At 48.7% G+C, this 13,661-nt stretch overlaps 1 protein-coding gene across 1 annotated transcript in view; it reads right to left on the reverse strand.

Moving 5' to 3' along the window:
• Lpcat1 (lysophosphatidylcholine acyltransferase 1) overlaps window positions 1-13,661 on the reverse strand; it is a 46,804-nt gene that overhangs the window by 12,346 nt on the left and 20,797 nt on the right. Inside the window, exons 3-6 of the mRNA XM_050145789.1 lie at window positions 9,952-10,166; window positions 4,040-4,152; window positions 2,835-2,895; window positions 790-848 (exon numbers count right to left, since the gene is read on the reverse strand). Coding sequence (XP_050001746.1) covers window positions 790-848; window positions 2,835-2,895; window positions 4,040-4,152; window positions 9,952-10,166 — 448 coding nt within the window. The remainder of the gene's footprint in view (window positions 1-789; window positions 849-2,834; window positions 2,896-4,039; window positions 4,153-9,951; window positions 10,167-13,661) is intronic.

A 13,661-nucleotide genomic window follows, 5' to 3' on the forward strand; every position in this document is an offset into this window, starting at 1 on the left:
GGCCCTGGGGCTCACATTCATAGACTGGCTATTTCTGACTGTGGAAGCCATCAAGGCAGAGAACACTGGCTCCAAAAGTCATAACAGAAGGGAGAGACTATGGCTGGCATCTGTGAAACAGGCGGGGACCTCATGCCTCTCCCCGGGGACTGGGAGAGTGTTAAAGACACTTGGGGAGAAAGGCCCAGTGGTAAAACCGGCTCCCTCATCTGAACTCTTCCCTCCTCTGAGCTGGGGTCCTTCCAGGTTACCCAGGAGTTCCGGGACCAACTGTCCTGTCTTGTGTTGTTTCTTTAAAACAAGTCAACGAGACTTCCAACTGGAGCAGAGGAAGCATAACCAAGTCACCAGATTTCCTTCCTACTGCTCAGTCTTCTAGAATGTAAGCAGCCCTGGATTTTAAAACAGCCCAGAGGGAGCCAGGCTTTGGAGCTTCTGAGGACTGTCTGTGTGGGGTCTCACTAAAAGCTGGGATGGATCATGGAGCAGGGCACTGCTTCAGGGCCTGTGAAAGGTGCAACTCTGTGTGCCAATGCTGAGACTATTCCAGAACTGTCACAAATACACCACGGAGCTGGCTGACACTTGGGATTCTACCTGCTGAGCCTGCCCCTCCCTCTCTGGGCTGAGGCCATGTGATGATACCAACTGTTCTCTTAACTACTGTGCATGGACAAAGGATGTAGAGACATGGCAATCCAGATACAACCAAAACACCTAACCACCTCTAACTCCTTCTGAACTCCCTTGCCACCCCCCCCCCACATGCCCCAGAAGAACATGACTCACCAGCTTGTTTGGGTAGCGTAGCACCACAGGCTGGACAGGAACTCCAGGAATGAACGCACCTGCCAAGGAAAATACAGAGTCTCATTGCTGGCAGCAGGAAGCATGGGAAGGTGGGACCTAGCTGTGGTACTGGCCTTGGTAAAAACAGCTTTTCTGTGCCAGCCTTCCAGGTCAGTGAAGACATTCTTTGGGTTCTTGGATTATTTCCTACACCCCGGCACTGCCCATGAAGAGAGGAGCTGCTGTGCAGTGTGACAGCGTTAAATAAACAGACCAAGACAAAGGTGAGGGTCTCCAGGGTGTCTATACCTCAGAACCCTTCTCCATGGGTCTGCTCTGTTAACCTTGGTTTCTACACACTGCTCGTGACCTGCATCTGGGGTAGGGCACTAAGCAGAATGAGGCACACTTGGTCTCACCTGGGGTAGGATGTTCTAGTCAAGCCCTGTTCCCGTGGGTGACTAGCCTCTGTCTGAGCACTGGAGAAATATCACCCGAGAGGCCCCAGGATTGCCCCGCCAGGCTCCTATCCTATCTATATCCTGGCTATGCATTCCCTGATGAGTTGACAAGCCTGGGTTATGAAGTTCTATTCTATTTAAAAACTGGCTGATTGAAGGCGCACACCTCTGAAAAACAAGGTGTCAGAAGCACCCAGACATGCGGGATGGACCTAACCAAGGGGCCCTGTGCTTCTCTTCTGGACCAGTGCAGAGTCTTATGGAAATCAGTGGTCATCGGTGGTGTATGCATTCTGGGAGGGGAACGTCCTAGAGGAACATTCCAGACACCCCTCTTTTCCTTAGTTCAGGGCCGCAGTGATGGACACCACAGTTAGTGCTGGTTGGTAACTGTGGCATACAACATACAACCTCCCCCTTCCCCATGACATGTATTACCCTTGGGGAGGCTCTTATTTATTCTTTGCCCATGGCTTTGGGGACATGGCCTGGTGGGGGCCTTTATGGGCCATACCCAGGGTGAGGAGCCCAATTGAGGTGGGTTATGGACTTTCTCTGCAGCGAGGCTTGTCTTGGCCACACACGCTCCCTTAGCTCCTACGTGTATTTTAGAAAGAGCAACCCAGGGCACACTGACTGAAAGATTTCACTTTCTTGCACTGTATCTCTGCCCATCAAAGTTGCTACCACTACCTATGTCAAGAAAGGGAGGGCTCGGTCGTGTGCACAGGAGCAGAACAGAAGGGTGGCCTGGGGAGGTGGAAGACTCTGGATTACCACGCAGAAGTAAAAAGAATGGAAAGACCATGAAGCTGGAAAACCTCAAAGACAGGGCAGTCCGATGTGGCCCAGAGCAGAATACTAGCAGCTGTACCCAGGGTGACCTAGTCTGTGGGAGATGGTGTGCATACCTCATGCAAAGAGTTTATGAGTCCCACCCTCCTCTTAACAGTACTAAGAGCTACGGCAGGATCAAGGGGTAAACCTTTTGCACCTCCCAGGGTATACAGAACTTTAACTAGGCAGAATCAGGAGTGGACTTTGTACCCCATCATAACAACTGTGCTGCTAAAGCCAGGAGCTCAATCCCAATGCGGGGTTTGGGGAGTGCCATGAGGGGGTGTCTCAGCTGATGGGTCACTGCTCATGTCCCTGGAGAACGAGTACTGTTCTCTTGTGGCGCTGGAACCAGCTTTCAAGGCCTTACAACCTAAGAGCAAGCTACAGGCTGGAAGACCTCGCCTGTCAATAGGAGCTGCCCAGGGCAGCTTGTAGGCCAGAGGGCAGAGAGCTCAGCACATCAGGGCCTCACTGGTCAGGACATCAGAGCTCAGGCAAACATTATCACCTCACGATAGTCACTGCCTTCATAATCTCCTCATCCTTCTGCAAACACTCCAGCTCTTGGCTCAGACACCGAGACTTTCCTGTGACTTCTGGAAATGCCGCTAAGAACTTGTCATCACAGACAGCAAAGATTTCCATCACCACGGATGCCATTACTTTAAAAGTCATGGCTGGCTTCCTCTTTTTGACAAAGATAAAAAACAAAACAGAAAACAAACAAAAACCTACATTACATACCAGGTTTGAAGGTAATGAGGCAGGTCCGATTTGTACATGTTCCTTCTGGAAAAATCATTATCTTAAAATAGGAAAAAGATAGCATTAAATCAGAGGACTTAATTAAATCCAGAGTCCACAGAAGCCCACCTACCAATGTGGTTTTTTTTCTACTACTAACTTAATTTTAGGGTGGCTCCTGGGAAGGGGAGGGTCTTCACAAAGCCCCCCTCAGGGTTGGGAACAGGAGTGAAATGAAACACGCTATAAACACAAAGTAAGGAGCAGTGGAGGACACGGTGGTTCTTAGTCACACATACATCACAGGAGAGAACAGAAGCCAAGAGTGGAGGCACTGATGAGGGACCACATCATGAGGAATGGGGACACTGGGAACTGTGCAGCCACTGGCCACAACTACAGCGTGAAGAAACTCCTGTCCTTGTGGACACGTCAATGGCTGACTCACTGCTCAAGGAAGGATATACAAACTAAAACTCCCCATGCTGGAAAGCACAGCTCATATAGCTTTCAGATCCGAACCCTGATGAGAAGGTGATCCATTGGGAGGCTGGATGGACTCAGTGGGCATGCCTGAAGAACACAGGTAAGCTCCTTGGAGAAGAGGGAGCAATTGTGCATGGGGCGGGGGAGGTGGGGGCATTGGCCACATTTTACAAGCCAGAAGCCTTTCTAGAGGCTGCCTGTGGGCACAGGTCCTAAACGCCAGATCTGCAGAGTTTTTGAGCACCACAGGGCATCCTGCAAAACCGCTAGCCTGTACCTGTTGGCTCAAGTAGAAAGAAAAAACTGACCATGAGTGATATTAAGGCATCTCAGGCTTTTAGGGGCCATGGGCAAAGGCAAACATTATGGATGCAGAGGTAGGACACAGACAACAGGACAAGAGGCTCAGTCCAGGATCTGGAAGTGCTGAATTCCTCAGGCTCACAGTTAATTCGATCAGCAATCAGCAAGGCACCACCCCACACAATGAAACAAGTGGGCACTTGAGGGAATCTATCTTCATTTAAGCCCAGACACTGAAACCCAAAGTGCCCAACATCAAGTATAGTTTCAGATGCACACACTCCCCAAACGCATACAGAACAATGTCAACTTCAGCACTGAGAGGGACATGGCAGGCTTTGTGGTTTCCTCTTCCTCCCATTCTCAAATTACACATCTTTTGGGAGAACCCATAAAAGCAAGCAGGACAGTTCTACCTGAGGCCACTTTCCATCCGACTGTGCCCGTCTCTTGATCTCCTCCACCGTTTTCCTTCGAGAGTCCTGGTCAGACCGGGACACAAACACTGGCCGAATGTACCTGATCAGAGCTGTAGGAGGTAAGACAAGTTATCAGCATCCATAGCTTCCAACCACAGGGTTAAAACCAACACCTCTCAGGGGCCATAGTGAGCTGCAAACCCCAAAGACACCTACCTCCCTAGGCCATGTTGATGCCTGGAGGGTGAGCGACCTTTCAGTGAACTCCCAGAACCTAAGTACCCTGGAGGAGCAATACAGTCCACGAGACTATCAGCCAGGACACACAGGACATACTGGAAACCTAACACTACCAAGACACAGATGACCTGTCTGTCACTCTATGAGCAGAACAAGGAGATCCAAGTGCTCCTGGACCCCACTGTTGGCTGAACTTGCCTTCCTGAAAGTCAAGAATGAAGCCCTAACTCCTGGCACCTGGGAATGTGATCCTAACTGGAGATGTTTGCAGATAATCAAGTTCAGATGGTATCACCTTAACTAGGGTGGTCCTAACGAACAACTGACGTCCTCGTAAGAGAACACAGGTGGGGAAGAGAAGGTTGCATGACAAGGGAGGATGCTATGTGTCTACAAGCCTGAGAGTACCAAGGAATGCCAGCTGCCACCATGTGCTCGGCTGCCAATGCCCTCCGCTTAGACTTCCAGCTTCCAGAGGGGAGAGATCAGGCCCTTGTTGCTTCTTTGCTGCAAGAACCCTAGAGATCCCACACAGTCCTGGAGTAATCGTGACATCACAGGGTCTCTACATTTGGTTTAGGTTCTATGGCCATGACTTGCAGGACTCAACTGACCAAAATGTTGGGGACCACCAAAGTAAGACCATGTAAAAATAGGATAGTGCTAAAAAAAAAAAAAAAACAAAAAACTTTGAAGAGGTTTTAACATGAACTGCCCTCAGGTAAGTCCATGTTCTGAGGAAAAATGGAGCAGGGAACAGGCAGCTACAGCTGATCTCCCAGGACCATTTTAGCTGTAGGTTCTTTTGTAAATCATTTTGAGACTTGAAAAGATTACTCTGTGATTCTTTTTAGGTGGTTTTCAAAAAAGCAAATAAAGCAATTTAAAAAAAAAAGAAGAAAAAAAAAGAAAACCCCTTCAATCTTGTAATAACCCACCGTGTCTTCATAACTCTTCCGAAGAGCCAAGCACACAGGGGCAGTGACATGTCTTTATAGGTCTTGAATCATTTTGCTGTTTTTGTCATTCTAGCAATTGTTTCATCCTTTTCTGTCAACTTCCTGATGGCGCTAAAATGACTTCGAGAGTCAAAGGGAAGAGGAATGACAGAACCCGCCCAGCAGGCTGTGAGGGTGACATCACAATCCAACTTTATCTGCCTTTCTGTAAAATGCCATCATCTCCTAGAGGTGCTGAGGCTCACCTGGTCTTGCTGTGTAGTATGTTTCATGGGGCTGAGTACAGAAACTTTCTGTGTCATGGACGTCAAGGATAAGAAAACTGTTTCAGATAGTGGAAGATGTTGGGGGATAATCATTTTAAGTGTGTTTCTTTTGCTTATGCTGCATCTGTTTAACTCTGTGAAGCTGTGATTCTTTGCCCGTCTAAAACACCTGATGGTCCTAATAAAGAGCTGAATGGCCGATAGGAAGGCAGGAGCAAGGATAGGCAGGGCTGGCAGGCAGGGAGGATATGAGGAGAAATGAGGAAGAAGAGGAACAAGAGAAGGAGAGGAGGATGCCAGGAGCCAGCCACCCAGCTACACAGCAAGCCATGGAGAAAGAAGTCAAGAAAGGTATAAAAAAAAATAAAGATAAAAGCCCAGAGGTAAAAGACTATTGGGATAATTTTTTAAAAAGCTGGCAAAAAACAAGCCAAGATAAGGCCAGACATTCATAACTAAGAATAAACCTCCACGTGCAATTTATTTGTGAGTTGGGTAGTGGGCCCCTCAAAAAAGTAAAACATCACACAACAGGAAGATGCCTTCCGGTCTTTTGGCGAATCTGAGGATGGATACAGAGAGGCAAGAAGGGTTCCAAGGATGGGACAAGGTAACAGTGATCATCTGGGCACCCAGGATGTTATCTTTGAGGGTTCCTGGATAAACCTCCTTCCATCAGACAAAATGATTCTGGGCCTTGATGGACAAGTTGCTCCTAAAGGCGGGAAGGGAAAGCCCACAGCTCCCTGGTAGTAGGCCATGTTGTGCAAATGGTCAACAGAACCCTGCTGGAAATCCCAATAGACCTGCAATGGCATTCCCTTGGCATTTTACGTCCAGATATCACTTAGCCAGTTCAGTGTATGAATGAGTACTGGTCGATACAACTGCCATGAGATTGCCCTGTCCAAGGCAGGTGGTGGTGGTGCACACATTTATCCCAGGACCCAGGAAATAGAGGCAGGTGGTTTTCTGAGTTCGAAGCCAGCCTGGTCTACAGAATAAGTTCCAGGACAGCCAGGACTATACAGAGAAACCCTGTCTTGGGGGGAAGAATTTGTCCTGAAGCCTGTGGGCCATGTGGGCATTTTCTTATGAAAATTGATGTGAGAGGGCCCAGCACACTGTTGGAGTGATTTAAAAGAGCAGGCTGGGCAAATCATGGCGATCAATGCGGTAAGCAGCACTCCTCCATGGCTTCTGCCTCCAGATTTCTGCCTTGCTGACTTCCCTAGGTGATGGACAGTTACCAGGAGTGCAAGCTCAAATAAAGTCTTTCCTCCCAGGTTGCTTTTGGTCACAGGGTTTTATCACAGCAAGAACAGCTTTGACCCTAACTAAGACACATGAAGTTGACTCACAGAATTCTGACAATGTAGAGACAGGAAAATGTATAAGGTTGGTCACACTCCTGGCATGGACAGACCTAAATATGAAAATTAGGTATGTTCAACATTCATCTTTTCAACAGAGTCAGGAGCTGTCTGTCACAGGGTTCCAAAGAAGGGCTGGAAGTTAGGACAGGCCGTTGCCTACCTAAGCCTGCTCTGAGATAGGATCCAGAATGCGTCCTGGGTTCTCGAGGGGTGAAGAGGACCCTTGGCTGCATGCCCAGGTCAGTACCTTATGTGGCACACTGCCTTCCATGGTAGCTATCTGGGTAAGGAACCAACTGAGATGAGCTACATTTGGAACCTAATCAATATTCCTCTCCCTCCAGAGACAGGGTCTTGATGCTCTTGCCAGGGCTCCACGGATCCTCCTGCCTCAGCTTCCAGAGTGCTGGGACTACAGGCACACATCACTGGACCTAGATAACGAACATTTCTGATAAACTTGCCACCACCATTCACTCTGTGGACCAGGAAATGTACAAGCTACAGGAAGAACCTCTGTACACAGCGATAATAATTCTATAAAACCCAACAGCCTCCTGGAGCCCTGCCAGGGCCACATGCAGCGACGTTTGGGGCTTGTGACACCGTTCAGGGTTATCGAGGTGGAGTATACATCTGCCAATTACAACCTCATCTAGCGTCCAAAAAAATTCTTGGAATTCAACCCAACTTTCCAGGCATGTGGAGTATTATCCTTTATTTGACAATCAGACTGATAACATTTAGTCTATGACCCAAATAGCTCAGCTTCCCTCCAGGAACCTCGTCAAGAAGGGAAGTGACCACGCTCGCACAGAGCTGTTTCATAACCAACATCCTTGCAGTTCATTTCTGTCTACAGGATCTATTGTGCCTCTCATGGGTACAGGGCTACACACAGCCCCGCCTTCTGCCTTCCTGCTTGGCATCTCTGCAGAGCCCCGGCTATCTCAGTCAGGAGACTGAGCAAACCCCTAGCTGAGGCCCAGTCTAGTCTCTTCCCCTCCATATGAGCCAACTCTGTACCAGCACCCTGTGCATGGAAGGGATTCATGGAGGGTTTATGAGCCTTGGAGCACTTGGTTCAGGATACTGACCACAGTGTTACCTGAACCCATGGTGAAGACTCACATTTCCCATGGAAGGGAATGACCACACCTCTCAGGTGGGAGGCACCCGGGTTGTGGAGGCCGTGTTTGTAGCGGACTTAGCCACAGCCAGGTGCCTCTGAAAAGTCACAGGCATATGGTGAGGGAAGGGGTTGATCTGGGGCTGGGGACCTTGCTGCCATCGGCCTGGGTTCTAGCCTCCTTGACCACCTGCTTCTCCATGGCATTTCCATATGCAATGGGGAAATGCCTGCTCACCAGCAGGAGAAGGAGATGAAGGTGAGGACAGAGCCCTCCTTGTAGACATACACAAAAGTTCTAGTGCCCTTAGGTAGCTGGGAGAAACTTTTCCTCATAATCTAGCCAAGTGTCAGCAGGCTGTTTCTACACTTTATTCTAGGACAGACATCTGGGTCAGGGCCAGACCAGGAGGGTCAATCCGGAGTGACGGCCACATCCTTTCTTCTGCCCACCTCCAGATAAATATACCTCAAGATTTCAGAGGTCTCTCACAGAGCAGAAGACTTGTATGTACAGAGAGATTGGGATACCAGGGACACTGGCTAATTTTATAACAACTTGACACAAGCTCAAGCCATTCGTGGAGAGGGAAACCTCAGAGAGAAAATGCCAGCACCAGCTTGGCCTCTGGGCAAGCCAATCATTAATGATTGATGTGGGAGGGCCCATTCCATTTTGGCTGAGCAAGGCATGAAGATCTAGCCAGGAAGCAGTACTCCTTCATGGTCTCTGCTTCAGTTCTCTGCCTTGACTTGAGTTCCTGTCCTGATTTCCTTCAGCGATAGGTTGAGGTGTTTAAGGGTAAGCTGAAATAAAGTCTTTCCTCTCCAAGCTGCTTTTGGTCATGGTGTTTCACCACAGCAAGGGCAACCTTAACTAAGATATAACGAGGCACCTCTGTTTTCAGACGACACTCCCATGGCCCGTACAGTCTGGGAGATTCAAAAACTATGTCCTGTAGTGTTGTGAGACCCACAGAGCTACCCCAGCAGAGTGTCCAGACACCACAGCAAAGCTTCAGAACGAATAGAGCCTTTCCACCACGTCTTTTCTTCTTGTCAAGATGTGGGCTCAGAGCTGTGGCTCTTCGACCACAGGTGTCGGGCTGAAATCTCCTTCCACTGTTCTTCAAGGATACCACAGCCACCACAATAACCACAGTACCCAGTAATCACCCTACACTGCCCCCCTCCGGCCCCACATCACCTACTGAGATGCCTGGGAACCACGAAGGAGGCCAGCCAGGGTGTGAAAAGCAACTGAATGGCAATACTCTGTTCTCTCTATGCCTTAACCCTAGACCCTGTAAACATGGCCTTTCAGACAAAAAGTCTACGTAGATGAAATCATGGCTTTTGTGGGTTATCCACTGGCATGGCTCTTAGCTAAGACACACACAGGTGGGGAACAGGGGAAAGCTGGCCATGCAACCAGTGAGGCAGGACACCCCCATGGAGCTCCTGGAGGGAGCCCCCTCGCACACACTATGACCTTGGACTTGTGGTTCCTAGAATGAGACAGAAAGACCTCGTGCTATATCAATAGCACCCAGGATTTGTGATCCGATCAGCAGTCCCAAGACACTGCTATTCCTGTGGGAGTCACTGGTACTCAGGAGCAGGTTTCCCAGAAGCTCCAGAGACCGTGAACTGCTCTGTGATACAGGAAACATGCCTACATGACAGACCTTGGACATGTATGTCTGCACTTGACAGTACCGGAGGACACACAGCACTGATAAAAACCCACAAAGGTTCATGCTACCGGGGAATCACAATGTAGCCTGAGGGGACCTGTCAACGTGGAGGTGTCTTACCCACTCTCAGGGGCTCCTTGCTCACCCACCCCTGAAGTTTTACCTGCTCTCAGAAGGTTCACCCACTCCCATCGTCTCACCCATTCCCAGGGGCTCATCCACTTTCAAGTGCGCTCACTCACTTCCCCAGATTGGGATGTCTCTGCTCTCCGCCTTCATCACAATGGAGGACATGGTCATGGTGACAGGGATGGCATCAAAGTAGGAGGAATGTGGAGCCAGTGTGAGGATGGCGGCCTCCGTAGGCAGGGCCTGCCGCCCCTTCACGGCCACCCGGTGGAATCCGCCAGCAAACCACATGGTGCGCATAATGGCCTTGAGTAGGAAGTCCACAACCCTGTAAGAGATAGGCAACATCAATCCGGCTCCTGCCACAACAAGGGCATGCAGGGGGCCTGGGAAAGTGATGCTGGGGTCTTGGCAGTGGGGCATTGAAGGCTACTGCAGCAAACGCCCTTAGAGGAGAACTGTGTGCTTGATTCTGGGGGCACCTACAGCCAATGGGTTTTTTCCCACCACATAGCATCTTGCAAGTGGGCACAGCTATTCAGCCTTGGCAGCGGATCACACGCCAAGGTCAAAGACACCCACACGTTAGATATCAGCAGCTCAGGTTAGCACTCAGTCGTGCAGGAGCAGACAAACCATCAAGGCGTGTAGAACACCCATTAGAAGCTGCATGCTAAGCAGCTGAGAGCAAAGGCAGTATCCTGGCGAGCCTTCTAGACCTTCTCACAGGTCTCCCTAACTTGGAGGCTGACCACATGAATCAATACAGCTTTTAAAAGGACCAAGATGGACATGAATGTAAATGAAGAAAAAAAAAAAAACTGGCTGAGGTCATCCATCTTGGTTTCCTACGATATCCTTTTTAAACACAAGAGAATTCAGGCATTCAACCCTGGTATTTTCCTTTCTCCTCACCCACAACAAACCTCAGTCGCCACTCAGACACCTCTCAGGACACCCCTGCAGTGACATGTAGCATGGACAGCCCTGGGAGGAGCTTGGACCCCAGAGGAGACTTGCTGCAAAACACACCAGATATCACTGACTGTGGGCTAACCGGGTGATTAAAAACACAGAAAAAAAAGCCCAAAGCCCTGTTCCTTGACTTTCCCAAAGTGCTAACTCCCTTGGAGGTTCTGCGAGAGGAGCCCCAGCAGATCTGAGTAGAGGCCAATCACTGTTGAATGCAGAGCCCCTGGAGGAGTCACCTTGGAAAGACCTTTGCTTACTTGGAGAATGAGCAGCTGCTGTGGTTACAATGAGACACTGGGGAGCAGACTCAAGGTTCTATTTCTAGGGACGGTGTGAGACATGGGTACACATTTCTCAATGTCAGTTGGACATTTCTAGATGGACTTACAATAAAAAGTTCAAAAATAAAATGTACATTGTTCTTGAGTTCTCAGTAGTCCTCATTGTCCACTATGTTCAGCGAGTCCGGTTTTATCCTAGGCTTTTTCAGATCCAGGCCAGCTGGCCTTGGTGAGTTCGATAACAATGGCAATGTGTTTTTGATCCTACTGCACGAACTGGCTTTGTGGGAGCCTAGGCAGTTTCGTGGATGCTCACCTTACTAGACCTGGATGGAGGTGGGTGGTCCTTGGACTTCCCACAGGGCAGGGGGACTTGATTGGGGGAGGGGGAGGGAAATGGGAGGCCGTGACGGGGAAGTCAGAAATCTTTAATAAATAAATAAAAAATTAAAAAAAATGTACAGCAATTGCTAAGGAAGAGGCTGCAGAGAATGAGGAAGTGGAGCTGTGGGAGCTGCACAGGAACAGGAATCGGTCCTGGGAGGGCGAGAGGAAGAGGGGAGCTGGAAAGAAAGGAAGGACCATCACCACCACCCTGCAGTCTTGTTGACAGCAATGCCCTTCTGCCCTCACAGGGAGAGTTGAGACAGCATGGGCGGGGCATGGGGCGGGGCATGGGGAGGGGCCGGGTGCCCCAGGCTGATGGTGTGAGTGAAGGTGAAGACCCTCATCCTGCTGGTACTGTCACAAGGGGCAAGGAGGACACTGAGCTCTGGGCAAAGCTGGAGGTCAAGTAAAGGCCAGGAAAGAAAGCTACAGGAACATGAAGGAGAAGAGAGATGGAATCCGGGCTAAATAGCTTACTCAGTGCTAAAGAAGACCTGGGGCTTTGGGCACAGGAGGAAGGGAAGATTCTGAAGATAAGCTGTTTGCCTTCATACACAAGCACAGAAGCCCCTAGACCAACATTCTCCAGGAGGACATTCATGCTATACTTCAGCCAATCAGAAAGCCAGGCAAGCTAGAGCAAGCTGGCTGTCAGTAGTTAATTAATTAGTCTGAGTTCCTCCTGCAAATCCTCTTTCTGGGAAGAAAACCTGACACTCCAGAAAGTCTTCTTCTTAACAACAATGAAAGACCAAACAGTGGGTCATTCGGATGCCCCAGGAGGCAAGCACCACCCCATAGTGTGGCTTGATCACAGGGCTTAGAGAACTGAGGCTGAATTTGGGGTTTTGACACTCTTTCTGCCACAAGAAAGAAAAGGAGATATTGAAACTCAAGGGGGAAGAAAAAAAAAAAAAACAAAGGCTACAGTCCACATGCAAAGCAAAGAATGTGTGTAATTTAAAAACTTTAAATCATAGGATGTGGCTGTGCTTCTGCACACAGAGGAAGTTGTATTCATACCCAGGATGTGGGGACTCCTCTCTGAGGGTGGGGGTAAGATAGTTGGCCCTCCAATCTGACGGTTAACCTATTAACCCTGTTAACCCAGGAGCTGCCTGTTGGCTGAGGATCAGTCACTGAAAGCCTGAGATTTTAAAGAATGTCTGAATGCTACCAACTTCACCCAGAAAAAAAAAAGTCGTCTCTAAGATCAATCTGTTCATGACAGCTCTGCTGTGCGAACGTAACGCCGTCTGAGGCTGAATGGATCTGCTGTTGTAACTCAGCAGAACGTAAGTTATTTTAAACCCTGCCTTTTCCTGATTCTGTGCTGCAAAGCTCATCACTACGTCTCCTTTCAGGAGTTAGAAGCACCCATGAGTGCCCAGCGCCACAAGCACACTTTGTTCCCATAGATACCAAATGATGGTGTCTTACGGCTTCAGAAGGCACAGCACGGTACATGCAGGTTCAGCATACATGTGTATATTGTACATACGACACTCTCATCTATATATAACCTAACCTATATAATCACATAATCAAATCTGTGCACACATACATGCACACATGTACTCTCCTACACATATTCTCACCAACATGCACATACATGCCCACTCCAACATGTATACACCCTATACACATGTACATTTCAGCATGTGCACACTTGCATGCTCTTATCTACATACATGTACAGTACAACAAGCACATTCGTGTATGTTCACATTCCAACACACTTAACTGTACACACATACTCCAATACCTACACGGATACTCTCATCTTCATATACACATGTGTACTCTAACAGGTGCACACACACATACTTTCACCTGTGTACACACATACATGCACATACATCAACAAATACATGCCAAGCATACTCCAGTACCTACACACATATCCATCCATATGCTCATCTAAATGCACACTCCAATAGGCACATGCATGCATATTCTCATTTGTGTACACTCATATATGTACATGCTTCACATACACACACTCATATACATACATATACATACATACACGTGCACATATATACCCAAGCATAAACACATCCTTCTCTCTCACATAGAATGGAATGCACCCTGAGCTGACAAAGACCATATAAAGCTCAAGGGAAACTGTGGTCATAAGAAACCTCAGCTTCTCACTCACTGCACATGAAACACACACATCA

The sequence above is a fragment of the Alexandromys fortis genome, unplaced genomic scaffold, assembly GCF_014885135.2.
Source record: "Alexandromys fortis isolate MF-2015 unplaced genomic scaffold, M_Fortis_MF-2015_v1.1 scaffold_50, whole genome shotgun sequence".
Lineage (NCBI taxonomy): Eukaryota > Metazoa > Chordata > Mammalia > Rodentia > Cricetidae > Alexandromys > Alexandromys fortis.